The sequence below is a fragment of the Vitis vinifera genome, chromosome 18 (assembly GCF_030704535.1).
Source record: "Vitis vinifera cultivar Pinot Noir 40024 chromosome 18, ASM3070453v1".
NCBI classification, from domain to species: Eukaryota; Viridiplantae; Streptophyta; class Magnoliopsida; order Vitales; family Vitaceae; genus Vitis; species Vitis vinifera.
Genome location: NC_081822.1, coordinates 4033427 through 4058337, shown reverse-complemented (window position 1 = coordinate 4058337; position 24911 = coordinate 4033427). Strand labels below are relative to the sequence as shown.

At 34.8% G+C, this 24911-nt stretch overlaps 3 protein-coding genes and 1 non-coding gene across 4 annotated transcripts; 2 read left to right on the top strand and 2 right to left on the bottom strand.

The window, feature by feature from the left end:
- The first annotated feature begins 5430 nt into the window (after positions 1 to 5430).
- Positions 5431 to 9612, top strand: LOC100252269 (low affinity sulfate transporter 3). The gene is made up of 12 exons (XM_059734814.1): positions 5431 to 5871; positions 5958 to 6006; positions 6197 to 6404; positions 6500 to 6674; positions 6883 to 6948; positions 7049 to 7279; positions 7381 to 7507; positions 7645 to 7936; positions 8641 to 8829; positions 8957 to 9042; positions 9137 to 9213; positions 9302 to 9612. The coding sequence occupies exons 1-12, from the start codon at positions 5527 to 5529 to the stop codon at positions 9449 to 9451; spliced, it is 1995 nt and encodes a 664-aa protein (XP_059590797.1). The 5' UTR covers positions 5431 to 5526; the 3' UTR covers positions 9452 to 9612.
- Positions 9613 to 11368: 1756 nt separating this feature from the next.
- LOC100247155 (uncharacterized) lies at positions 11369 to 16784 on the top strand. Its single transcript, XM_010665997.3, has 3 exons — positions 11369 to 11716; positions 16234 to 16369; positions 16512 to 16784. The coding sequence occupies exons 1-2, from the start codon at positions 11387 to 11389 to the stop codon at positions 16366 to 16368; spliced, it is 465 nt and encodes a 154-aa protein (XP_010664299.1). The 5' UTR covers positions 11369 to 11386; the 3' UTR covers position 16369; positions 16512 to 16784.
- A 912-nt stretch (positions 16785 to 17696) lies between these two features.
- Positions 17697 to 23150, bottom strand: LOC104882479 (bifunctional aspartate aminotransferase and glutamate/aspartate-prephenate aminotransferase). The gene is made up of 10 exons (XM_010665996.3): positions 22875 to 23150; positions 22075 to 22312; positions 21870 to 21963; positions 21661 to 21764; positions 20188 to 20436; positions 19970 to 20083; positions 19640 to 19723; positions 18773 to 18943; positions 18572 to 18685; positions 17697 to 18099 (listed from the first exon to the last, which is right to left on the bottom strand). The coding sequence occupies exons 1-10, from the start codon at positions 23000 to 23002 to the stop codon at positions 17959 to 17961; spliced, it is 1437 nt and encodes a 478-aa protein (XP_010664298.1). The 5' UTR covers positions 23003 to 23150; the 3' UTR covers positions 17697 to 17958.
- A 1500-nt stretch (positions 23151 to 24650) lies between these two features.
- On the bottom strand, positions 24651 to 24846 carry LOC132253295 (U2 spliceosomal RNA). The gene has a single exon (XR_009465170.1). It is a non-coding gene; the product is annotated as a U2 spliceosomal RNA (small nuclear RNA).
- Positions 24847 to 24911: the final 65 nt, after the last annotated feature.

The following is a 24911-nucleotide window of genomic DNA, read 5'->3' as shown; positions in this document are numbered from 1 at the left end:
CTTTTTAAAATCCAGCATGAATAATATTTTCAAATCTACGATATTTTTTATCATATTGAAATGTGTTTCTTTAACCTCTACAATTTTTATATTAAAGATATATGATAAAAATATTAAATTTACATTAAAAGTGTCTTTTACATAAACATTTTCTATAAGAGACACTTTTTTATAATTTTTTATAGTTATATACATTAGGAAAATTAAATTTATACTAAAGTTTTCATAATTTTACAAAATTAAATTTATATTAAAGGTGTTTCTTAAGAAAACATTTTTCACAATTTTTATATCAATCACACCGAAAAAAAATTTTGAATTTATACTTAAAAACATCTTTTCAAAAGACATTTTTCATAATTCAACGGAATTAAATTTATATTAAAGGAGTCTCGTAAATAAACATTTTTTTCGTAAATAAACACCTTTCACAATTTTATAAAATTAAATTCATATTGAAAGGTGTCTCTTAAAAAGACACATTTATTATAAATTCAATTTTTTCGATTGGTGGTTGATATAAAAATTATGAAAGATGTTTCTTTAAAAGATACATTTAATATAAATTCAATTTTATAGAATTATAGAGACACCTTTCGCGTAAATTCATTTTTTTTTTTTTCCATTATGTAGCTGATATGAAAATTGTGGAAGATATTTATTGAAAAGACACCTTTAATATAAAGTCGATTTTGTGGTATTGTGGAAAGATGTCTCTTCTAGAAATATCTTTAATATAAATTCAATTTTTTAACGTGTATGATTAAATAAAAAAACTTATGAAAACATGTTTTTTTGAAGAAACACTTTTAATATAAATTCAATTTTATGGAATTATGGAATGTGTTTTTTAAAGAGACATTTTCGGTGTAAATTCAATTTTTTTTTATTTTAATATGTATCATTGATATGAAAAATATCTCTTGAAAAGACAGCTAAAATACCATAGATTTATCAATAGTTTTGTAACTATCATTAAATTATTATTTTTTTTAATCTAACTCGAAGCCCAAATAGACAATCAGTCAACCAAGTCATGGGTAGACATTTAAGATTTTTTTTTTTATTATTTGTAAATTAGATAACTCTTCTTGATTTTTTAAGCTTCACAATTAAAGTTTCTTTAGTGACTTTTGAGATAAAGATAACATAAGGTTTAAAGAATCAAATAAAACAAAGCTAAAGTTGATATCCGCTTTTAATTGAAGTATATAGATAACAGTTGAATTATGCATCCAAAATTAAATAATGTGATAAAATGATTGATGCCAATAAATATGGGTTAACATGAAATTGGGTACTTTGATAAGAAAAGACAACTTACAAAAATTATCTATAATCTTACATAATAAATTGGTTAGTCTCGACTTTGAAGTATGTTGTAATGAGACTTTAAAGTATGTTGCAACAATTCATTCTCAATTACGAGATAGGTAGTGCCCATTAGGGCCAAATGTCCTCCTTGAAATTTTGAAAAAAAATATTAGGGTTCAATAGGGATTTGACCTAAATTTTGAATAAAAGAACCACTTACGACTATCCTATGCAAATACTTTTGAATTTTTTTTCCCCCATAAACTAAGATTCAGATATTACCCCTTAACCAATTCTCTGGCTCCATCATTGTTATGAGATATATATTCGGAGTTCAAAGAGTTCTCATGATTTTAAAATGTGTCTTTAAGTTAAAAGAAGTGTATATATATTTACTATCAAAAGTTTTATGCGAACACAATAAGAACCTAATGTTCTATTGGGATTGTAGAAAAAAACTTTCTCCTATGTGAGATATCGTTGCATCAATACAAACATAACATTTAATACATTCTTATTGACTTTAAAATGTGTTTGCAAGACTCCTACATATATAGTGTTAATAATTTTTTTCCTTATTCAATATAATATATCAAATATGCCATAAAAAAGGCTTTTAGTAAAATCAAATAGTTAACATTATATGACTTAAAATGAATTTAAATTAAATTATAGTTAGTAAGTGACTTTAAGTTAAATAATACTTAATAAGTTGATTTTTCAAATTTATTTTAAATTTTAAATTACTATATTAAGTTATTTAAATGATTTAAGTGATTAAGGTAATTTATTAGACACCTAACATTAGGTAAATAAGATGTAATTCTAAGTATAGGAATGAAAATAATAAAATATTCACCTGGATTATTGGCCCGTTTGAAGAGTAAGAGAAGATTGTTTTTTTGTTTTTTTGTATTTTTTTTCTTCTTAAACCGACATATGGCCTATAAATCTTATCGGATTGCTTGACATACATCAGGAATGAAGTTTCTTGGTTCGAGATTATCAGTTGCGAAATGATTGGCATGGACGAAACTAACCGTCCATTACAAAGGAAAAAGCATCTTTGAAAATGAGCATACAGATAAAGCAAAGGTATCATCGTCCTACTCCTCTACAAGAGAGAGAATATAATGCGTCTCCTAGGCACGGCTCAACCAAAATTGAAAGACGCTAGGCTCTGATTCAGTACAATGTGCGTGCTGTCATTGGATGCAGGTGGTGAGGAATGGAGTAAACACAAGGTTGTACGGGATACCCCAAGTACCGGAGACATAGAGTAAACATCCCCTGAGAAAGGAAAATGAAAGTGAAAGATGAGGACAAGGACCGTTGACGGAATAAGGCAGGTGAGAGTGAAAATTGAAAAAGAGGTGCAACAAATGGGAATCAAGATAGTGGGTCGGCCTGGGAACTGGAGCACTATCGCAACTGGCCGGAATTAACCACGAGGCAGAAGTGCAGTACCCAGAACTGGACTGCTCCTCCTGTGGACTTTTGATTGGAGCAATGGGGACCATTCCTCCATCCCCACCCACATCAACCTCCTCCATTCGTCCCTTTATTCGGTCAAGAGTTTGAGTGCATCAGTGGAATGCCCTTTTGAGACACAAACCATATCCAACCACGTAGTGTGTGCTGCTCTGTTTTCATCTTCAAACATCCAATTCCTTCCTCGGCCCCCTGTCACCACATATTTACCTCAATAGCCTCCAAAATATCCACGACTATCCACTTGGAAATGTGATTGGTTTTTCCTTTTTTTTTTTGCTCATCATGGTGGTCCAATTATGTCCATGGTCATGGTGCTTGTGGTCCTATATAGACATATTCTTGGGCGCAGCGACGTGGATTACCATGAGCCCAAGGTAATCGCTGATATTAGGAATGTTTTGTCCCCCCGATACTGACTCCTCCCGTCATTGCAGTTTTGAGAATCGACTCCCACCGTAAAAAGCATTTGAAAGCAGTTTGTTGATTTTCGTTTAATGATTCCTAGTGGAAAATTAGAGAAAAAAAACGAAAAGAACACACAGATTTAACATGATTTGGCAGATTGCCTAGTCCACGAGTTCGCCCTCTTCATTCCACTCTACTCCACCTTGGCATTTGCCATTTTTTTCTTCATATGTCTTTCACTCAATATGAACCACATACTACAACATAGCTCATTGAAAAAGGTTGGCTATCAAGGCCAAAATAACCATCCCAACTCAACGTAATCACAAGATTTTAATGGAACGATTTCTTGTCCTGCTTCCATCAAAGGCAAGTTGGCAACTTGCTTCGAGTACATAAACCAAAGGGGTTCAATTACTCAAATAGGTTTCATTCATTCAAGTTTCACAAACCTCTAACTTTCAGCTGTTTAATTAGAGAAACTAATAAAGCTTACTATTAATTGAATATATGAAGCAATTAGATTAAGATAATTTTGGTATGCTTAAAATTATAAATAAATTACGTTAAAACGTGGATTTTGCTCTCTTATTACTACTAATACAATCGATTGTAAGGTGATAATGCCTTTTTTTCTATTTTTTCTTTTGTTAATTTTATTGACCTTTCTTAAAGTTTGAGTTCTGGTATGTCAAACTAATGAAGACTAGTCGTAACTCATGACTGGCCATTAAAACACAAATAAATAAAGACGAATAAAGGGGGGGAAAGGTATATGGTCCTCCGTGAGAATAGTATTGTTTAAGGTTTTGAAATAGGAAGTCCAAATCTCTCAAAAATTAATTTGATATGAAGATAAAATGAATGAAATGATTGAACACTGAGATGTCTTTTTATTTTTATTTTTAATTTTTAATTTTTTTTATTTCTTTATAAATGAGGTTTCCATAATATAATGCCCATTAAGAAAAAAAGAATATGCTGAATTGAATGGCGAAAATTCACAGAACAAAACTACCTATTTCATACTAGGTTTTTGTAGTTACCTTTGGAGCTGATCCCATCATGTGAGACCAGTGCCCATAATTAGCTAAGTGCAAGTATGAAACAAATCCATGTATGGCTAACCCACACGTGAAACCCGTCCGTATATGGGTTAGGAGAAATCGCGTTAATGGACTCTGCTGATGATGACACAATTACAATGATGAATGCTTAATGGGTTCGACAATATTCCAAATTCCAATCCATCTCCGGCACCAGTTGCTGGAACACCCACCAAGCAAGGGTCTCCTTGATCTGATAAATCAAATCATTAAACTATTACTATTTCCAAATGATATATATCGCCACCCCACTTTTTATTTATTCCAGAAGTCCAGCAGAAGCTACAGAAAATAATTTTGGGACTTGCTCTTTCACCTCCCCCCTCCCCGTTTCTTTTGTCCCATGAATTAATTCCTTATCTTCTGGTTAAAAAAAACTGGTAGTAGCTTGACTGCACCATAAAGGAGTGGACTGGGGATGATACGAAAAAACATATGCTGGTGTATATATGCTCCCATTTCACTTTGAAGAATCTATAGGCATGGGCCTACGTGCATTTGTGTGGAAACCCAGGAGGCCCACATTGATAGAACTGCCCGTGGCATTAGAAAAAATAGTGAATTATGGACAGCAATAATACATTGAAGTCGGCGCAATTTCTTATTCAGGAGACTTATCCAAGGTCTAGAACAAGTGAACAACTGCGTTGGCTTACTCTACATGTAGTCGAGGAGGTTTGTCAGGTAATGAATGAAGAAAGATGCTTGAGTTCATAGTCCAACAACTACTACCATTGTCGCTTGGGGCTAGTCTAGGCTTCTTTTGTTTTTGAAGATGTACATTAGTATCTTTAATTTTAACATGAAGGTCCTTTGAAGAGAGTAGTTTGATTTTCTTTATTTAATATATCAGGAACTGGTTCTTGCATGCATAATGGTGGGAGTACTTTGATACTGGCATTAGTTCATAGGAGAATCGGTACATATGTGAAATGAGCCAAGTGGGATTGTTTTAACTTTTAAGATGAGCATTCCTGAAAATAGAATGCAAAATGATCAGATGGTTAAAATCATTACAAAACTCCAGTGACAATGACATGGTGAGTGGATATTGATAAGGGCTTTTAACTTTATTTGATTTATTTCTTTATTTTGACGTGTTTCTTGGGCTTTCGGGTTGGTTTTGAACTAAGTCATATTCCAGGAGGTTGCAGAGTTTACTACAAAAGACCAGCTCTAGGAGCTCTCCCAAACACTTCAGCATATCATGCACTCATTACAGACAGAGACCCTCTCCATGCCCATGGAGCAGCAACAGCAGCTCAACATTGAAGATGGTAGCAAGACTCAGAGGGCTGAGTGGGTGCTTAATTCCCCTGAACCGCCAGGTCTATGCCATGAGATTGTCAGTTCAATAAAATCGGCTGTTTTTCCTAATGGAGGCAAGCACTCTTCATCCTCCACAAAGCAAACTCGATCTACAGCCGCAGGTGTTGTTTCATTCTTGTATGGTCTATTCCCAATTCTTACCTGGGGAAGAAATTACAAGGCTACAAAGTTCAGAAACGATTTAATGGCAGGCTTAACTCTAGCAAGTTTAAGCATTCCTCAGGTACACACATGATTTCTCTCCGTCTTTTTCCTCTATGAATTTGTTGAACATGTCACTCATATACTTCTTATGAATTTGTTGGGCAGAGCATCGGATATGCAACTCTGGCGAACCTCGCACCTCAGTATGGTCTATGTAAGTAGATGAATTCAGTTCAGTTAATTACTCCATGTATGCCACTTCAATTATGCTTGGAGCTTCTCTTATTAAAAAACTGGCAGCCTAATAATTATGCAAGAAACAAGCATGATAGATTTGATACTTTTTTTCTTTTTTTAATTTTTTTTTTTATAGTATCAATATGTAATGTTGTGATGGGTTGCAGACACAAGCGTGGTTCCGCCTCTGGTTTATGCTTTAATGGGAAGCTCAAGAGAGATAGCCATTGGACCGGTAGCTGTGGTTTCCTTGCTGCTGTCTTCGATGATTCAGAATGTAGTAGATCCTGTAGCTAATGCCGTTGCCTACAGAAAGCTCGTCTTGACAGTAACTTTCTTTGCCGGTACCTTCCAATTCATATTTGGATTGTTCAGGTGGATCTTCCTCTTGAAGCGAATGTTCCCTTTTTATTGATCATGGAGGCTAGTGCTTATTTTTCCTTAAACAAGTAGCTTTTTGTTATCTGCAGGCTGGGTTTTCTGGTGGATTTTCTCTCACATGCTGCCATTGTTGGATTCATGGGAGGTGCAGCCATTGTCATTGGCCTTCAACAACTGAAGGGGCTACTTGGAATCAGTCACTTCACCACCAAAACTGATGTTGTTTCAGTGTTGGAGGCTGTTTTCAGGTCACTTCATCATCAAGTACGTTTGTCTATAGGAGATAATCCACAGGCCCCTTCTTTAAACCCCTGCTTCATTCTTTATATTATTTTTTATTACTTTGAATAATTGCCAAGAGTAGCAGAATAGATGTGTTATTATGCATATTTGGTAATAATCTCTTTATGTGCTTAATTTCTTGCTCCAAAGTTTTGATGGTCCACCTCTCCTTTTTTGCTTTCCCTGACAGTGGTACCCCCTGAACTTTGTCCTCGGTTGTTCATTCCTGATTTTCATCCTATTTACCAGGTTTATTGTAAGTAATAGAATACTTAAACCCTCCAATTAGCCATGTTTAAAGATATTTTCTTTCCTGCTTCCTTCATCTAAGTTAAATAACTCTGACTTAACTGCAGGGTAGAAGGAACAAAAAGCTTTTCTGGTTGCCAGCGATTGCTCCTCTGATATCGGTTGTTTTATCTACTGCTATAGTCTTCCTGACAAAGGCAGATGAGCATGGTGTTAAGATAGTAAAGCACATCAAACGAGGCTTGAACCCGATTTCTGCTCACGAATTACAGTTTAGTGGGCAACATGTGGGACAAGCAGCCAAAATTGGATTAGTTTCTGCCATTGTTGCTCTCACTGTGAGTCCCTACTGTTGAATCCGTCTCTCCACTAATTTTTTTCATTTGTCCATTCATGATGTAACTCTTTTTTAAACTCTTGATTCAACCTTTGTTCTCAGGAAGCCATTGCTGTTGGCCGATCGTTTGCTTCCATTAGAGGCTACCACCTTGATGGGAACAAGGAAATGGTAGCCATGGGCTTCATGAATATTGCAGGATCTTTGACCTCTTGCTATGTAGCAACTGGTGAGCTGAATTCTTTGGTGACTTCTACTTTTGAGCCTATCATACCTAACTTACCACTATCTCAGAAAAGAAAATAAAAGTGCATGCGACTCTGTGAAGCCAATAATTTGATCGGCACCTTGGGTAAATTTCTGCAGGTTCTTTTTCGAGGACCGCCGTAAATTTCAGTGCAGGATGTGAAACAGTGGTATCAAACATAGTAATGGCCATTGCAGTGTTTTTATCACTGGAATTGTTAACTAGGCTATTGTACTTCACCCCAATTGCCATTCTTGCTTCAATTATTCTATCAGCTCTCCCTGGACTGATTGACATACCTGAAGCTTACCATATCTGGAAGGTAGACAAAATGGACTTCCTTGCTTGTGCCGGTGCCTTCTTTGGAGTTCTGTTTGTATCAGTGGAGATTGGTCTTCTAGCTGCGGTAACCTTTTCTATTCCCCCTCTTAATTTCCCAACTTTATGGTAAATCATTATGAAACTATGCATCTGTGTTGAGGTGACAACACTGCCAAGAATACCATAGTTGCCAAAAATGTTATAATAATAATGACTTCTAATTTGGCACTTAACACAATATGATAAGTTTCCTCAAATAATCTGCAACACACATTCATGCTTAAATTTATCCTACACTAATTAATAAATAGAATCCTAGTGTCTCTATATCAAATAGATTGGCTCAAAGCTAGATGTGGAAGAAGTGGCGTCTTGTGACTGGTGGGTTCCATCTCATAATTGAGGTGGGTTGAAAATGTAAAGGCAATCTGATTAGGTCTCAGAGTTCCTGTTCCAGACCTTCCAAAACCCTCATTTTGGCGCAATCCTGTTGCTTGCAACTTGTACCCCACCACCAGTCCTGTCTTTCTGTGCATGGGGTAGGGGGCCGGGTGAGCCTGTCTGATGCAGGTGCCATTAATGTCACAACTTTCTTAAATCACTTTTACCTACATCACTAGAATTTGATTGGTAAATGCCGGACCTGCTGAGTTGAGTTTTCATTATCAACATGGTATTATTCTATTGGGAACAGATAGAACTGCAGAGATGAACTGAGAGTCAATATATGTCCCCCTATCTGATGGATTATTTTCTACTGAAATAATGTCTTGAAATGACTGCATGCAGGTAACAATCTCATTTGCAAAGATAATACTAAATTCCATTAGGCCCAGCGTAGAAGGATTGGGCAAACTCCCTGGAACAGATATCTTCTGTGACATCAATCAATATCCCATGGCCATCAAAACTCCAGGCATCTTGATTGTTCGCATCAACTCCGGATTGCTTTGCTTTGCTAATGCCAATTTCGTAAGAGAAAGGTGCGTGTCTTCTCACATGTGTTTTCATAAAAGAGAGAAAAGAGAGAGAGAGAGAGAGAGAGAGAGAGAGAGAGTCCCCGTTTAATCTAACGAACAAAAAGCTCATAGTCATGGTTATTTGTTTTAGAATAATGAAGAGGGTGACTGAAAAAGACGAAGAAGGCAAAGAAAACTCAAAGGAAAGAACTCAAGCAGTAATCCTTGACATGTCCAGTAAGTTGTGACGTGATTTACCTGTTTCCATGACTACCTCTTCAATCATATGCGTATATATTTAACCAAATGGTTTGGCTGTATGTGATGGCAGCTGTCATGAACATTGACACTTCGGGAATCTGTGCGCTACAAGAAGTGTACAATAAGTTGGTTTCACATAACATACATGTAAGACACAAGTTCTTTAGTATGTAACATTTCGGCTAATCCATGGTTCCAGGGGCTCTAAAACAAATTTCCATTGTTGTACGTGCAGTTAGCAGTAGCCAATCCAAGGTGGCAAGTGATACACAAGTTGAAGTTAGCCAAAGTTGTAGATAAAATTGGGAAAGACTGGATTTTCCTCAGTGTTGGGGAAGCTGTAGATGCATGCAGCTCTAAAATGGTCAATTTTAGCAGCTGTTGATGCCTTTATGTTGCCTCAATTATTCCACAGAATAAGCTGTTTTTGTGATGTAATATAGATGTAATGAAGTTCACAACTATATTTCATGACGTTGTGACTCTGGGATGCCCTTGGGTTGTTGCTACAAGCCTACAAGTAATTTAACATCATAGTTTGCAGAAGAGTTCATAATTCTAAGCTCACCATATTCCACAATTCCAAGGCAGAAGCTGAGAAATTTAAGAAATCTTGTATTGGATTGTCGCAATCATTTTGTATGACACATACAATTATCATACCTGGCGTGATATGTGAAGCCGCCCCTCTCCTGGCCCCGAAGTCCTTTTCCACAGACATGGACCCTGGCTCACACACACCCCACATTTCTTCCTCCCCTTTTCCCTTCTTTGTCGCCTTCCTCTTGGAAAGCACATTTCTCCAGATCATTTTGTCCGACCAGACGAGTAATGGCATCCACCATATAAGACTAATGGCGTAAAACATATCTATATATAGATGGATAAAACAGGGGTACTCCCTTTTATTTCAATTATATTTTGTGAAAGCCCAAATGTGGTTCAGGTTATGTTTGATTGGAACTTGAGACCCACCTTTTAGACAAGGGACATCCATACCTTGTGCTAAAGAAAAAAAAAGTATACTAATAATAATTTTTTTCATTTTTTATTTAAGAAAAAAAATCAAATATAGTTAAATTAGATTTAAATATGTGATTTTAAAATTAGTTTACTTTTATATTAAAGAGATAAATAAATAAAATAAATTTTAAAATATATAAAAATAATTTTTTAATTTTAAATGTTGCTTTCTTTTTTCTTTTTCTTTTTTTCCTCTTCTTCTACTTTTATTCTTTATTTTCATTTTTCTCATATTTTGCTTAATGAAGAATATGGGAGGAAGTAGCATTAGACAAATTAAGAACATAAATCTACTAAATTAGACATTAGATAAAATTAAAATATAGTTTAATTAGATGTTGTCTAGAACAAGGGTTTTTTTTTTAAAAAAAAATTATCATAATTGAAAAAAATACTTTTCAAAATATGATAGTTTAAAAAATATTTTCAAATTTATAACATTTGGCATCAACAAAACATTGCATGGATATTGTGTTTTGAAGACATGTTTTAGTGCATTTTGTTGAAATCGTGTATTTGAAACATGACTTTAATGTAAAAATACTAAAATCATATCTTCAAAATACGATTATAATATGAAATAATGCATTTTATTAAAATCTTGAAAACACGATTTTTGTTTAAAATATTGAAATAGTATCTTCAAGTCATGACTTTAGCGTAAAACAATGTAAAATATTGAAATTGCGTTTTGAAAACATAATTTTAGTATATTTTAGTGAAATTGTATTTTGAAATACACGACTTTTAACATAGAATACTCAAATTGTGCCTTGAAGACACAACTTAAGTGTAATTATAGTGCATTTTATTAAAATTATGTTTTGAAAATATGATTTGAGTTTAGAAAATATTAAAATTTTATCTTTAAGGGTTAGCTTCGACAATTAGCGACAAAGAGGAGCAACTATGGAATTAACAATGCAAGAAAAGGGTCAGCTCTGATCTTTTAAAGCTTTAATCATCGACAATAATGAATGAAGCAATCATCGACAAGTATTAATGAAGAGGAGCAATCATAAAATTTCTGAATTTATGATTTTTTTTTTTTATTAAGAAAATTTTTGCAGACATTATGTTTGGGCCTCTTGAGACAAATACATAGATATCTCTGAATCGACGTGAGAGGCTAGTATGGATAAAATTGCAATAGATTTAAAATTATTTTGAAAATTGTCGTATTTTAGGAATATTTTTTAAAATTATCTACTTTTTATAGAAAAATCCAAGAAACAAAAAGAACCGGTAACTCAGAATTACCAAACAAGCCCTTAAAAATATATGGTGTAAGGTTTCCATGTCAATGCCAGCCCTAGGATTCTCGTACCCCGGGACAGTCAAATGCTGTTCAATAAATATTCAAGGGAACCGACGGTCTTCGTTTACTCAGCATAAGCGTTATGGTTTGGGAAAACTTTTAACTCGGGCAAATATACCAAACGGTGTCGTTTTTCGTCTAAAGCCCAAACAAGAAGTACCGAAGAACATCGAGGAGAAGGCGAAGATCGTATTTGGAAGGACAGAAAATATGGGGGCAGAGGAAGAGAAAGTGCAGGAAAACGAGAAATCGAGGCCAACACAAAACCCTATGTCGCAGGCCCAGTTCCTGTCCTGGAAACGCCAGAAGGTGCTTTTTCTTACTGCACTTTTCTAGGGTTTCCTTTCTCTTTCACTTGAGAATTTTCTCTCTTAATTTTTCGTTTGATGCTTGAAAGCTAATTGTCGGTTATTAGTGATGATAAGTATGATTAAAATGAATGTTAATGGAGATGCGATGGGGTAATTCAATGCCAAAATCGTGGTGGAGTTTACAAGAAGCGGGAGCTTATTGCGGGGATATTAACAATGGCTTTGAGTTTGCTAAGTAAGTTTCACATAGCAAGGCCATTGTGGTGATAGAATCATGTGGTGATGTACAAGGGACATCAAACTTAGTAATTGCCTGGCTGGTTCACTCCGCCTGGTCATTCAACTTTGTCCATTTTATATACCCCTAGGATTGGGCTGGGGCAAGCATGGAGGTTTGAATCTGTTTTGATTCAATCCAATCTTGTAAGTGGTGATTGATATTAATAATTGTACATTTAATATATAATTCGAGATATACAATCTATGCAAGTGGCCATCCTTTGTATACTCTCCCACTTTTTAAGGGAATGTAGAGGATTTCCTAGCATATATGACTGATCTTGGGATAAAAGGACATTGGGTCCCAACTCAAATTTGGTTTAACTTACACTGTTAAATAGCCTCATTTGGTGGGTTACCCATAGTTACAACAAGTTAGATTACTCTACAATGCATGAAATTTAACAAAAAAATAAATAAAATCAGTAAGGTGGAACTGGCCATGTATATGTAGCATGGTTCTTGTTTTACTGTTGTAAAACAGCTTTACACTGCTGTTGTAACAGAAGATATGGTGTGCTGTGTAAATATGGTACTTCATAATCTTGTAAAATAGTTTGTGCATATGAATGTGAATTCTGTTGTGGCATCTATAAACGTCTTTGTGTGTTGGCAATTCTGGGTGAAAATTTCCATTGTGTTCTCCTTAGTTGCTTCAAATCCTCCCGTGGACTCTTGTCATTGTAAGTAGATCATGATTGAAGATTGCTAGAGAAGATAGTAAGTTTTTTTGAAATGATGGATGATATCAAATATTGATCAACCTAATTATAAACTTTTATTCTTTTGTTGAAAATTGGATTTGAAACTTAAGAGTGTCAAAATTTATGTTTTAAAACATTTGGATCAATTATTGATTAATCATACTAAAAACTAACAGTTTTTGTTGTAGCCAAAATTTCACAATCTCACCAGATCGATGATCACATTTGTGAAACCTTCATTTTTTCCAAACAAATCTGAACTGTTCGATGGAATTTAAAACCCTAGTATTTAATCTCTATTTCCAAATAATGGCTTCATGGTTGTGATAGTTACATGGTCTCCTTGAGCTTCAAGTTCTTTACTTAATTTAGGGGTGTTTGGTTTGAAAGAAAATTTTATGGGTTTTGAGCTAAAAATCATTTTTGAAGTAAAAAAATTTCTTCCAAAATGGGTTGATTCAATGCCCTACTCTCATATTCATCATCTTTGGGGTAAAATTTAAATTTCTTGTGTGGATTTAAGAAAATGTTGAGATCAAGCTTGGTGTGGACTCCAAATATGGTTTAGAAGAAGAAAGTGAGTAGTTGAATTTCAAAGGTACTAGGCAAGTGCTCTAGGAGAGGATTGAAAGCTTGAGCTAGGTAATTTTCTTTATAATGGATGCTTTTGATTGCTTGTAGGCCCGTGATTTTTTTATCTATTAAGAGGTTTTTTACATTAAATATTAGTGTTATTGTCTCTTTATCTCTATTTCATCTTTTTATTAGTTTATCTTAGCTTATGAAATTTCCATTGATTTATTATGTTGGTTGATCGAGAAAATGAATTGGAATTGGATCATTTAAGCTTTAGAATAATATGAAATAATTGTGATTTGGTATTGATGTTAATGGAGATGTTAAAATGTGTTTTTAATTAGATGAAATATCTTATATATCTTGGTTGGATAGTGTTAGTGTGTCTATTATTGCTTGTGCTTTGCTTTCTTGTTGGTAGGATTGAAAAAGCAGATAAAAATCATAAAAAAATAATAAAATAAATAAGGGGAGTAATTAGCATTGGTGAGGTACTATCTCAAATTGAATTAAAAGCAACTATTCACCTCACCTCCCCACCCCCCACCCCATGTGTTATCCATAGTCGAGATTTATCCACAACATCTATTGTTTAGATCTTCTCATTGACATAGTTTTAAACATTCTATGCAACAAGGGCTAGGTTGAGCTAATTGAGGCTTTGACAAGAACATTTGACTTGGGTTTGACATTATTTTGTTGTGAATGCAGCATTAAGTGAGCCACTAATTTACCATTATATCACCATATTATCATCCTCAGTATCAACCACTTCTTTTATAACTTTTAGCATTTAAAACTATCATTTTATGTTTTTTATTGTTTACTTATCAAAAAAAAAAAAATCATTTTATGTTTCCTTTGGGAGAGATTTACATTTCATTAGGAAGAAGGTTTTTTGGTTTTTTTTCTTTGACACATTTTATTCGGAAGAAATGATTTATTAAAAATATCTCAAAATCATCATTAACAGTTAGAATTAGGGAATGACAAATTTTCTAATAGTTAGTTCAGTTGATATCAGATACTACTCTCCTATTCACTAATGATATTTTCTTTTTTTTAAGCCTTACATGAACCAATTGAATTACATGAGTTGGGTCCTGTTTTGGTTTGAAGTTTCTTTAGAGTTGAAAGTTAATTTAAACAAAAGTGAATGACTTCTAGTGGGAGATGTCCCTAATGTCAAGGATCTTGCCTCTTTGTTGGTTTGTAGGGTAGGAAAGCTTTTGACTACTTATTTAGGCTTGCCCTTGGGAGTTACGTTCAAGTCTCTAATCGTTTGGAATGTGGTTGAAGAGTGGGTTCATAAAAGGTTAGTTCTTTGGAAAAGATAGTACTTCTCAAAGGGTGGTAGACTCACTTTGCTTAAAATCATATTGTGCAACTTGGCTAGTATTAATATTACTGATCAAAAAAAAAAAGAAAACTTGCCTAGTATTAATATTTTGTCTTCTTTCAATATAGCCTTGCTTGGAAAATTGTGTTGGAGATTTCCTTTGGAGAGGTAGTTCCTTTAGAGATGGGTCATGGTGGGAATGTTTGGGGAAAAACTGGGAGGTTGGTGCTCTCTTGCAGGGAGGGAGGGATGTGGTGTTGTCTTGTGGAAGGTGCTAAGAGGAGGTTGAGGAGCCTTTAAGGTTAGAACAAGATTTTTTTGTAGGCAATAGAAGAAGAATCAAATTTTGGCAAGATGTTTAGTGCAAGGATGCTCAGGAGATTGTATAAGTGGGTAGGTTGTTTGGAACTCGGGCTTCATAAGACAATTTCAAGATTGGGAGTTGGATAGCAATGAAAAGTTACTTAGGAGGCTTCAAGCGTTCAAAAAGTGCATTGAGGACAAAGATAAGTTGATTTGGAAGGCTAGGAAGAGTGAAAATGTTCTATTTTACATTGAAGTCGAATAGAGGTGTATTTTCCCTCAAAGGTAGTGTAGGGCTCTTGGGTGCCTTTAAAAGCAGGTCTTTTTGCTTGGGGCTTTATGGGAAAGGATCAAGACATTAGATTAGCTTAAGATAAGAGGATGGGTATTGGCTAATCATTATTGTTTATGTAAGAGGTTTTTAGGCATCCTTTGTATACCTCCCGTATACTTGGGCTGCACCGTATACTTGGGCTGCACCGTATACTTGGGCTGCACCCTCCTTTCTTTGTTTGGCATCTTTAATATATTTTTGGTTGCCTATAGAAAAAAAAAAAAAAAAGAGAGTTCAAAAGAATAAGCTAACCACATGCTTATCCATTGTGGAAAGGTAAGGGGCTTTTGTTATTTTTTTATTTTCTTTTTTTGGCATCTCTTGGGTCCTTCCTTCTTCTATGAAAAATTTGTTATAAGGACAAGAAGGGAGTTTTGTGAGCAAAAATAGAAGATTTGGAGGGCAACTCCTTTTTGCTTGTTTTGGATAATTTGGCAAGAACGAAACTGAAGATTCTTTGATGGAATTCAACTTTCAGATCAACTCCTTTTTGCTAAAGGACTCTCTTATTTGTACCCTATTCCAATGGACTTGCCAACATGTTCAAGATGGCTTTGTATCCCTGTTAGAATTTATTGATAAGTTTATTGCTAGATGGTGGGAGAGTGTGATTGTGTGCATGGATGAGGTGGCTTCTTTTTTTTATATATATATCCTTGTTTGCTTATCAAAAAAAGGAATATATATGCCTAATATTACATAGCTATAAGGTATCCATAATTAGTGAGGTAACCCATCAACTGAAACAGTTAGTAGGCAGTTCTTTTACCGCACAAGGAACTGGATATGCTCACAAAAAATCCAGTGCCTTCTCCTGTTAGATGTTTATGGACAACTCCAGAGTTTTAGGCAGTCTGATTCTTTGAAGTGCTCGAGGACTGAAGAAGTTACATAGACCCTCTCAAGTGTTGGTTAGTCACTGATACGGAATTCCTACTTAACCCAAGGACAGTGATCATTTTTTATTTTTTTTTTTGCAGGATGCTGATGTGTCAGCTAGAAGAGACGAAGCAGCTAGGAAACGTGTGGAGGACATAGCAGCAGGGGCAGTGCAAATGAATGGCCGAGAGCTTTTCTTGCATGAGCCATGGGTCTTTGATAATACTCGTTATTGAGGTTGGTTTGAGTGAAAATGCATTTTTTGCTGCCTGATTTCATTTATTAAAAGCAGTACAAGTTTTGTGCCAATTGGGTAAAGGGCATGACATCATGCTGTCTGTAGGATGTAGCCTTTTACTTTATGTTTTGCTTCTGGCAGGAGAAGAACCTGAAAAATATGAAAGTTATGGCACCAGGGAGAGGACAAAGAGGGATATTTGATCTGCACCACTATAAAGGTGCTGGTCAGTTCGTACTATAATTGATTATATTGTAATGCTAGTAACAATAGTTCTGCACAATTTTCAGGACAGGGCTTTATCTATTTGATATGTTAAAATGAGTTTAACAAATCATTGATAAAGAAATGATCAACTGGGCTGTGACATTCTAAATATAGCCTTAAATTATCGAGGACCATTAAGATGATTCAGCATTGTTTGCCTTTGAAGGTCAAGATGGTTAAGAGCCTTTGCCATATATTGGAACATGGAAGGTATGGTTATCTTCTATACTAGAATTTTCGTTTTTCCTTCACGAGGAAAATTGCTTATACCTTCCGTACAGTTAGAAGACAAACAATGATTTACTGACCATGTTTTGACTTTTGAGAGGCAGCCAATTAGAATATTATCATGGGGTGTTTCAGGGTTTGTTTCCCAATCACTTTGTCCACAACTATATCCAAAATGGTAATGGTTGTACTTTGGTGTACTCTTTCCTATTAGTAATTTATTCATGCCTATCTTAATCTATCAAAAAAAAAAAAAAAAATCTTCCCAACATCCCTAACCTCCACACTTTTGGGTATGAAAGCATTCGCCTCTTCATGCATTTAGTGAGTCTACTTGACCTCCCGATAAAAAAGACCAAGGGCTGAATGAAATCATTCAGCTGTGTTCTTTTAGCTCACTTGAAATATAGCTGTTTTTTCGTTTCCTCTTATCCTTTTAGGGTAGGGTAGGGTAGGGTAGTTCCTACTTCCTAACATGCCTGTAATGAATTATGTTTTCAAGCTGGTAACACGACAGGGTTAAGTTAAAGTTGAGTTTAATTGTGAAGTCTATGTGCATGCGTCAGGCCCTTTTGAATTATCCTATAAAACCCATATTTCATTATTTTGTGTCTGACGCAAGCTACCGAGAGGGTATATCGTCTCCCTTTTGGGTTATTGATTTTGTTATGAAATAAAAATATATTTTTAAATTATCTAATTTTTAGATAAAAGAATTCAAATAAGTTTAAAATAATATATAAAAATAAATTTATTTATTATTTTCTTCATTCTTTTCTTTCCTCTTATTTTTTATTTTTTATTTTCTTTTCTTCGTATTTTCTCTCAATATAAAACCAAACATAATCTTGAATGCAGTGAAACCAAAAGTGAATGAAAGGAATTACAAAGGCTTTCATGAATTTTTTTATTCCCATATCGTACTAGAAGTAGATGGATCCACATCATTCTAATTTCTAATCATAAACCATACGCTGGACCCAATCATGATAAGACAAACTGACAATGAAAACATAATTTAGACCTTGAGGAGCAAACAGTTGAGAAAGGAATCCCCGCTCTCTGGATTCCATCCATAGCTACGTCTCACTGTTCAGGCAGGGACGGTAGCCTTGAGGTGCACAATTGCTCCCTTGATTCTTTCCATAGCTGCCTGCAAATTTGACATGGATGCAGCGTAGGAGATGCGGATGCATTTGTCATCCCCGAATGCATCTCCTGGGACCAGCGCAACCTGCAAGATAATGTCACTTTAAAATAAGACGGCATTGCCTTTTTGCTTAAGAGTTTTGGAATCCACGAGAGTAACAACTACTCTAGAAAAAATAGAATAAAACAGATGTTCCAAGACCATATTTTGTTGGAACCCTCCCATGTTTTTTTTCAGTACCACAGAATCTAACCATAGTCTAGAAACAACATTTGCAATTGCCATTAAGACATAAAATAGGGGGTAGGTCGGGGGTGGAACCAATGTATGTTTACTTTCTCCTCCATTCTTGGACTTCAATTGTTATATCCTCTTAAATGATGAATAGTCTGATAGGGGAACGCAGAGATACCACCCTCAACCTTGGGTCTCTTGGTGAATATACCCTGGAGTGTGGATTAAAATTGAAAACGAGACAAGAAGAATAAGCCTGTCCTGTTCCCCACAGTGCCTATTCCATTTATGAAAAGTCATCACTAAAATCCGAAAACCTTACCTGTGCCTTATCAAGCAGATATTTGCATAGAGATTCTGAGTCCTTGATGATACCATAACCTTCTGCTTCTGCTCCATAATAGGAGCTAAAATCAAGGAATAGATAGAATGCACCCTGCAAATTGACAGGATTTAGAATAGATTTCAAGTTAACAGGAAATGGCTATAAATATAAGTAATTAAAACAAAACAAAAATAAGACCTGAGGCTCTGATATCTTAACACCCCCCAACTCTCTAAAGCTTTCAACCAAGAAATCCCGTCGCTCTTCAAATGCTTTTACCATTTTGGCAACTGCTTCCCCTCCACGGTACCCCAATCCCAAAGCCGCAACCCCTGCTTTCTGTGAAATGCTGCTAGCACCTGAGGTGACCTGAAACCACAAGACACATACTGAAACAACTAAAACTTGCATTGCATGGTAGCAGACTCAAAACACAATCTGACTTGGGAGGATAACCTGAGTTCAGACCAGTAATTACAGACAGCACAACTTAGGCCAAATTAAGTAACCACAAGGAGAGATTTCACTCTAGGAATGTATCCCACACACATGCAGGTAGCACTTACCATCAGAAATCAGTTTAAGAAACTGCTCGATTATAATCATAAAGTCCCATATATAGGACCTTGGAAAATAATTTTGCATAGTCTTGAACCATCTAAGGATTACCAAAGTGGAATGTCAGGATATATTCTTTAGTGAAATTCTTTTCATGGAGATCTGCAAAAAATCCATATGGTGGGTCTGGATAGTCCATCCGCCAACCAACTTGGCACTGTTCTAGAACACTTACACCAAACTCAACGCACAAATACAATCACCTTTGTCTAAATCAACAGAATCTTTTGAGCATTGGAAATTTTATGTCAAACAGAAGGGATCTATGATAGGTAGTATGCATGCAATCATTCATCTAGTAACAAAATTTTCCTTCATTAAGTGATTGCAGGTCGTTATCCCTCATTCATTACTTGGGTAATAACTGCCTTGCAGCATTTATTTATTTATTCATTTTCTCAATGTGGAAGGGGAGAATTTGGTTTAGTAGGTGGAGATGATGATTACCTGGCTCTGAATTTTTCCACATGCTGCCACAAAGTGTTTTGGACCAGCTAGGTATCCAAGTCGCCAACCAGTCATTGCAAAAGTCTGCAAATGTGCCACATTCTAATGTCAATTTCCACAAAGAACCTGTCCCATTATAGATAACCTACAGTGCTGTGATGCAATAGTTTTACATTTTACAATGCATCTAGAGGTGTTGAAACTCAATTACTTCGTGCACTATGTGCTTAGAATCATCAAAGATCAAATAACAAGGGACTAATCAAAACCAAAGAGAAGTTATGGAAATTCATGTATGTTAGCTATTTTAAATAAAACCTAACGAGTTACCTTTGAAAATCCATTGACGGTAAGTGTTCTCTCCCACATGCCTGGTAAAGACGCAAAGCTTGTGTGAATGGCTGGTGCATAAATAATATGCTCATAAATCTCATCAGCTATTACCTGAATTAGAAGAGGTAGGTAAGTCAAGGATTCAAATGCAAGTATGGCTGACAATAGAATGCATTTATTTTCCCTGTCTTTCTGCACCATGTTTAACAACTTACCAGAAGTCTAGGATGTTTTGCTACGATATCAGCAATCTCCTCTAGGAGTTTCTTGGGATATACAGATCCTGTTGGATTTGATGGTGAACAAAGAATCAGCACCCTTGACTTTTCACTGATTGTGGACTTAAGAACCTCTGGATCCAAGCGAAAATTGTTGGAGATGAGTGTAGGAAGAATTACAGGCGTAGCATCAGCTAACCTTGCCATTTCAGGGTAGCTTACGTAAAATGGACCAGGAATAATAACCTGAAGAAGAAACAGCATCATTAGCAAATGACTTTTCCTTGTGATCGCATTTATGCTCAGTCATAGACCTAATCAGAATCATAAAGCAAGTGCATTAATTCTGCCAAATCCACGTAACTTTGTATGACAGTGGCATTTTAAAAAATATTTGGGCACTTTAGGTTTGCAAAACTAGTTATTCCAGCATGAGCCTTTTCTCAAAATTAACAAATTATATTATACTTTCTGAAAATGAATCCAGATTGTTGAGGCTTCATGTCCATTTGGTTCATCACTTAAAAGTAGAAAAAAGAAAGAAAATAAAGAAGAGAGAGACTCGAGAAGGCAGGAGAAAGGGTGATTCAGGCCCAAGCCCTTTTCTAAAGCACTTGTACATTAAGCAGAAATAGTACGGAGTGAAAGGCATGAGAAAGAGTAGCTTGGCTTGAATTTAGGGCATTTTGCCACTTTTGCAGATAGAATGGAGATGACCCCCTTTTTTTCCTTTTTCCTTTAAGATTTCAACAAGCCTTGTAACTTTACTGAAACATCATGATACATAAGTAGGGGGAATTACAGAAATCCGATGAAGTGATCGGAGTGGCTTACATATTTAGCATCTTATTCCTTTAAGCAAAGGTTTTGCTGAAAATTTTGCTTTCAGGACAAACTTTGAATACCGTGGAGGAAAAGGGTAACAACCAATTAAGAATTGGCAGATTACCAAGTTGTCTGTTTTAAATATGTCAAATGGATAAACTTTGCATATTCTCTAGGAAACAAATCAGCAGCTGTAGGGGAATAATTGGAAATGACAGGAAAGATGTCTAAATAATTTAAGGGAGGTATCAAACAACCAAAGTGTTTTCCTAACAGCTACATGGATCCTATCAAACCAATATTGAAGCAAGATCTTTGCTCTGGATAGATGACAGCTAGGATAACTTTGAGGGCTCACATCCTGGGAAGTTTCAGCTGTTATGTCTTTGGTTACAAAGGAGACACCCTCTTCCAGAAGAGGTACTCCTGCCTTTCCACCTCCCCTCATCAGATAAGAACCTACAAGCTACATTTGGAAGTTGGAAAAACAAGCTAATGCCATTTTTCTTCCTCATTATGGTCCACACATTGAGGGGCACATAGAGGTGTCCTTGTATATACACATAATGTCACAAACAAGCAAGAATGCCAACAACATTTCAAAAAAATTTAAGACTGGAGGTTCAATACTTAACAGTACATTACCTCATCACCCGGTGAACAAACTGCAAGCACAGCTTGAAGTACAGACTGCTTGGCTCCATTGCTGACCAATATTTGATCAGGGGTATAAGTTAGTCCATTCTCCTCTACAACAAGAAAATCAATCATTAAAAATAATGTCCAAAAGATGCAGCAAAATTTAACAGTTGCGATATGTATGAGATTAGCCCATATACATTGGAGCAACTAACCCTTTAGTTTATGACAAATTGCAGTGCGGAGCTCCAGAGTGCCTGCATTGGGTGTGTACCTTGTATAACCTTCACGAATTGCATTTATCCCAGCCTAAATTTACACCAAAAAAAAAAACGATGAACCATACAAGTAAAGAAAAGGAAAAAATAAAAAAGGAAAAACAGAAATTTTTGCCAAATTGGGAAGAAAAGGATAGGTAACCTCAGCAACAACAGTAGGGGTATCAAAATCAGGTTCTCCTGCTGCTAACCGTATAACTGGAACTCCAGCTTGCACAAGTGCAGTTGCCAAATCAGTTACAGCAATTGTTTTTGAAGGCTTTACAGAATTTACTCTTGGACTCAATGAGATGTCAACCTCCACTTGCTTGGATATGCTCTCTGCCCTTACAAGGGTACCCATTCTAAGGCGCTTCACATGAAACCTTTTCTCCAATGATCTACCAAAACAATACGGAGGCAAGTGAGACAGTAATACATATCTCAAATCTGCAAGAACTGTTCAAGCCTTTGGGACACAGTCATCACATATCGTTTATTCAAATCCACATCTAGAAATGAAGTCGTACTCACATAGATTGCGTTTGTACTATTATATACCCTACTTTCTAAATAAATCAAATTTGATGGAACAACTGTTTGTATCTGCTACATAGTCATCAATGTTATCAGTTCTATAGAATCACCAACTGAGTGTATTGTTCAGCATCGCATACCTCATACAAAGGATTCATACAGAAAGACTTGTAAATATGCAATTATGGAAGATTCACTGCATACAGAATATCATACTACCTCCCAAGAATCAATGATATAGTCAATTAAAACCCTAACCAACTCTTGGCTTCTGTGAAAATAAAATAAAATTCGAAAACAGATGAAAAGTGAAAGTGAAGTAAGAAAAATGGTAAATTGGGTCCGGGAGAGTGGATTTGTATTTCTTTGTGAGCAACTAAACACAAGAAACAGAAAGAAAAAAAATAGAGAAAGAGGGATATATACTTGAAGCAGAGATTGTTGAGTTGAGAAGAGAAAGAAATTGATCTGGAAGTGTCGCCATCTGAAGAGACCCCCAAACTGTGAATTGCCGGCCTAGTGGAAGAGCACGAACCCTGAAGCAAACTGGCCATGGCTGCTGCTAGAGGGAGAATGGGGGAGGTTGGTATGGTGGAATGGGAAGGAAGGGGGGTGGGTAGTTGACACTAACAGAGCTTTGCTCTTGGAGGGAGATACGTGTAGTTGAATGAGTGAATAGACCAAAACTCGCCCCTTTTAAACGCATCGTTTTCGGTTGCAAAGCCGACCCCATTTTCTCCCGCTTTTACCCTTACGTCCCCAAAACGCAGCGTTTTGATTTCCATTGGGTCAAAGCAAGCTGCTACTTGGATGAGGAATTGTCAAAATTAAATTGTTTGGTGGCTAATTGATATTATATATATATATATATATATATATATATAATAAAAAATAATAATCTGACGGTAATACTTGTAAATGATGTTAGGTGTGAGTTAGGTTGACCTCTTTTCCTCAACAACCCATTTGTGATGTTCTTTTTGTTAAAAGATTCCAAATTTCTCAACATCCTAGTCACTATTGAATTTGGAAAATAATATTAAATAAATATTTTATTTATTCTTTAAAAGTGATCTTTGTTTTGGTTAAATATTATATGGAATAATAAAATAATATATATTTTTATTATAATTCTAAATTGAAACATGATATATTGAATTATTAATTTACATTGATTATAATTTTTTCAATTTTTTTATTATTCATTTTACAAATTAAATAATTTTGATTAAATTTGTAATTTGAAAACCTTAAAAAAAGAGTATAAAATATGTCATAAGATCATTTATATTTATAATATTAATAAAATTATCTCACCTTCAACCAATGATAGGATATACTAACTTAACTCTTTTTTATATTTTTATTCATAAGATATAATAATCATTGGTTGAGATGTGAGATATAAATATTTAGAAAATCATAAATTTACATTTATTTTAATTTTTTCATATTTTTTTTTTTAAAAATTACTTATTTTATAAAATAAATAATTTTGAAATAAATTTTTTTAATTATTCATTCCGTAAAATAAATCATTTTAATTAAAAAAACTAAAATTTTAATTTAAAAACCTAAAAAATAGGCATAAAATATAAAATAAAATAATTTATTTCTATACTGCTTACAAAAGTATAGACAGTATTTGATGTTTGGAAACATTTTTTTTTTACTGAAATATTCTTTCATATATAAAGATTGCTTGAATCACAAGTCTTATATATTATATTAGGATCAACTCATATTAATAAAACTCGTATTTATTTACTCATTCTTCTAATTTTCATAACTCTTTAAGCATTTTTTAATATTTATTTTTGATACTTTTTATAATAAAAAAATAATAATAATAAATAATTTATTAAAGCGATTTTTTCTACATATTTCAATATTCTTTAATACTTTTTAAAAATATTTCTTTTAAAAAGGATAAAATAAATGTTAAACATTTTTAATATATCATGCAAATAAAATGGTTTAGCGATGTTAAAGAGGTTATAATGTGTTCACATTTATCCATTTAATACTAAACATTCGTGCTTTTTTGAGATGCTAGTCTTGTCAGCAAAGAAAGATGACCGTTATTTATTAGGTAAAATTGGATTTATTTTCCAGAGATTAATAGTCTCCTGAAGAGAGAGATTGGACTAATGCTGCCCAACCACAAGGGAGAAATATCAAAAAAATTTGAAATTGGTTTGGTAGGGGCGTGCCAGGCCCGTGCAGTAGTGCAACGCATGGGCGACGCTTGAGGACTCCAGTAGCAAGCTACTGTGGTGAGACCTCCCCCTAGAAAAATTAATTTAATATCATGTGAGCCGGTGGCCCACGTATCAGATATTAAACTGATAAGAACAGATACTACACTTGATCTTAGCCAAAAGGCCGAGAAAGGTATGAGTTGCTATGAAGCAACATTTTCCACTTTATAGCATACTCGGACTTTGCACCGTTTCATGTGTG

What these genes read in the sequence shown, in the direction of transcription:
- LOC100247155 (XM_010665997.3), top strand. Translation starts at nt 11,387, where the DNA reads ATGTCAATGCCAGCCCTAGGATTCTCGTACCCCGGGACAGTCAAATGC. An exon ending in TGTCCTGGAAACGCCAGAAG is followed by an intron (nt 11,717 to 16,233) that starts GTGCTTTTTCTT and finishes TTTTTTTTGCAG; the next exon opens with GATGCTGATGTGTCAGCTAG.
- LOC104882479 (XM_010665996.3), bottom strand. Translation starts at nt 23,002, where the DNA reads ATGGCCAGTTTGCTTCAGGGTTCGTGCTCTTCCACTAGGCCGGCAATT. An exon ending in CTCAACAATCTCTGCTTCAA is followed by an intron (nt 22,313 to 22,874) that starts GTATATATCCCT and finishes TTGTTTTGGTAG; the next exon opens with ATCATTGGAGAAAAGGTTTC. An exon ending in ATCTGCTTGATAAGGCACAG is followed by an intron (nt 18,100 to 18,571) that starts GTAAGGTTTTCG and finishes ATTATCTTGCAG; the next exon opens with GTTGCGCTGGTCCCAGGAGA.
- LOC100252269 (XM_059734814.1), top strand. Translation starts at nt 5,527, where the DNA reads ATGCACTCATTACAGACAGAGACCCTCTCCATGCCCATGGAGCAGCAA. An exon ending in TCCTATTTACCAGGTTTATT is followed by an intron (nt 6,949 to 7,048) that starts GTAAGTAATAGA and finishes ACTTAACTGCAG; the next exon opens with GGTAGAAGGAACAAAAAGCT. An exon ending in CTGCCATTGTTGCTCTCACT is followed by an intron (nt 7,280 to 7,380) that starts GTGAGTCCCTAC and finishes CTTTGTTCTCAG; the next exon opens with GAAGCCATTGCTGTTGGCCG.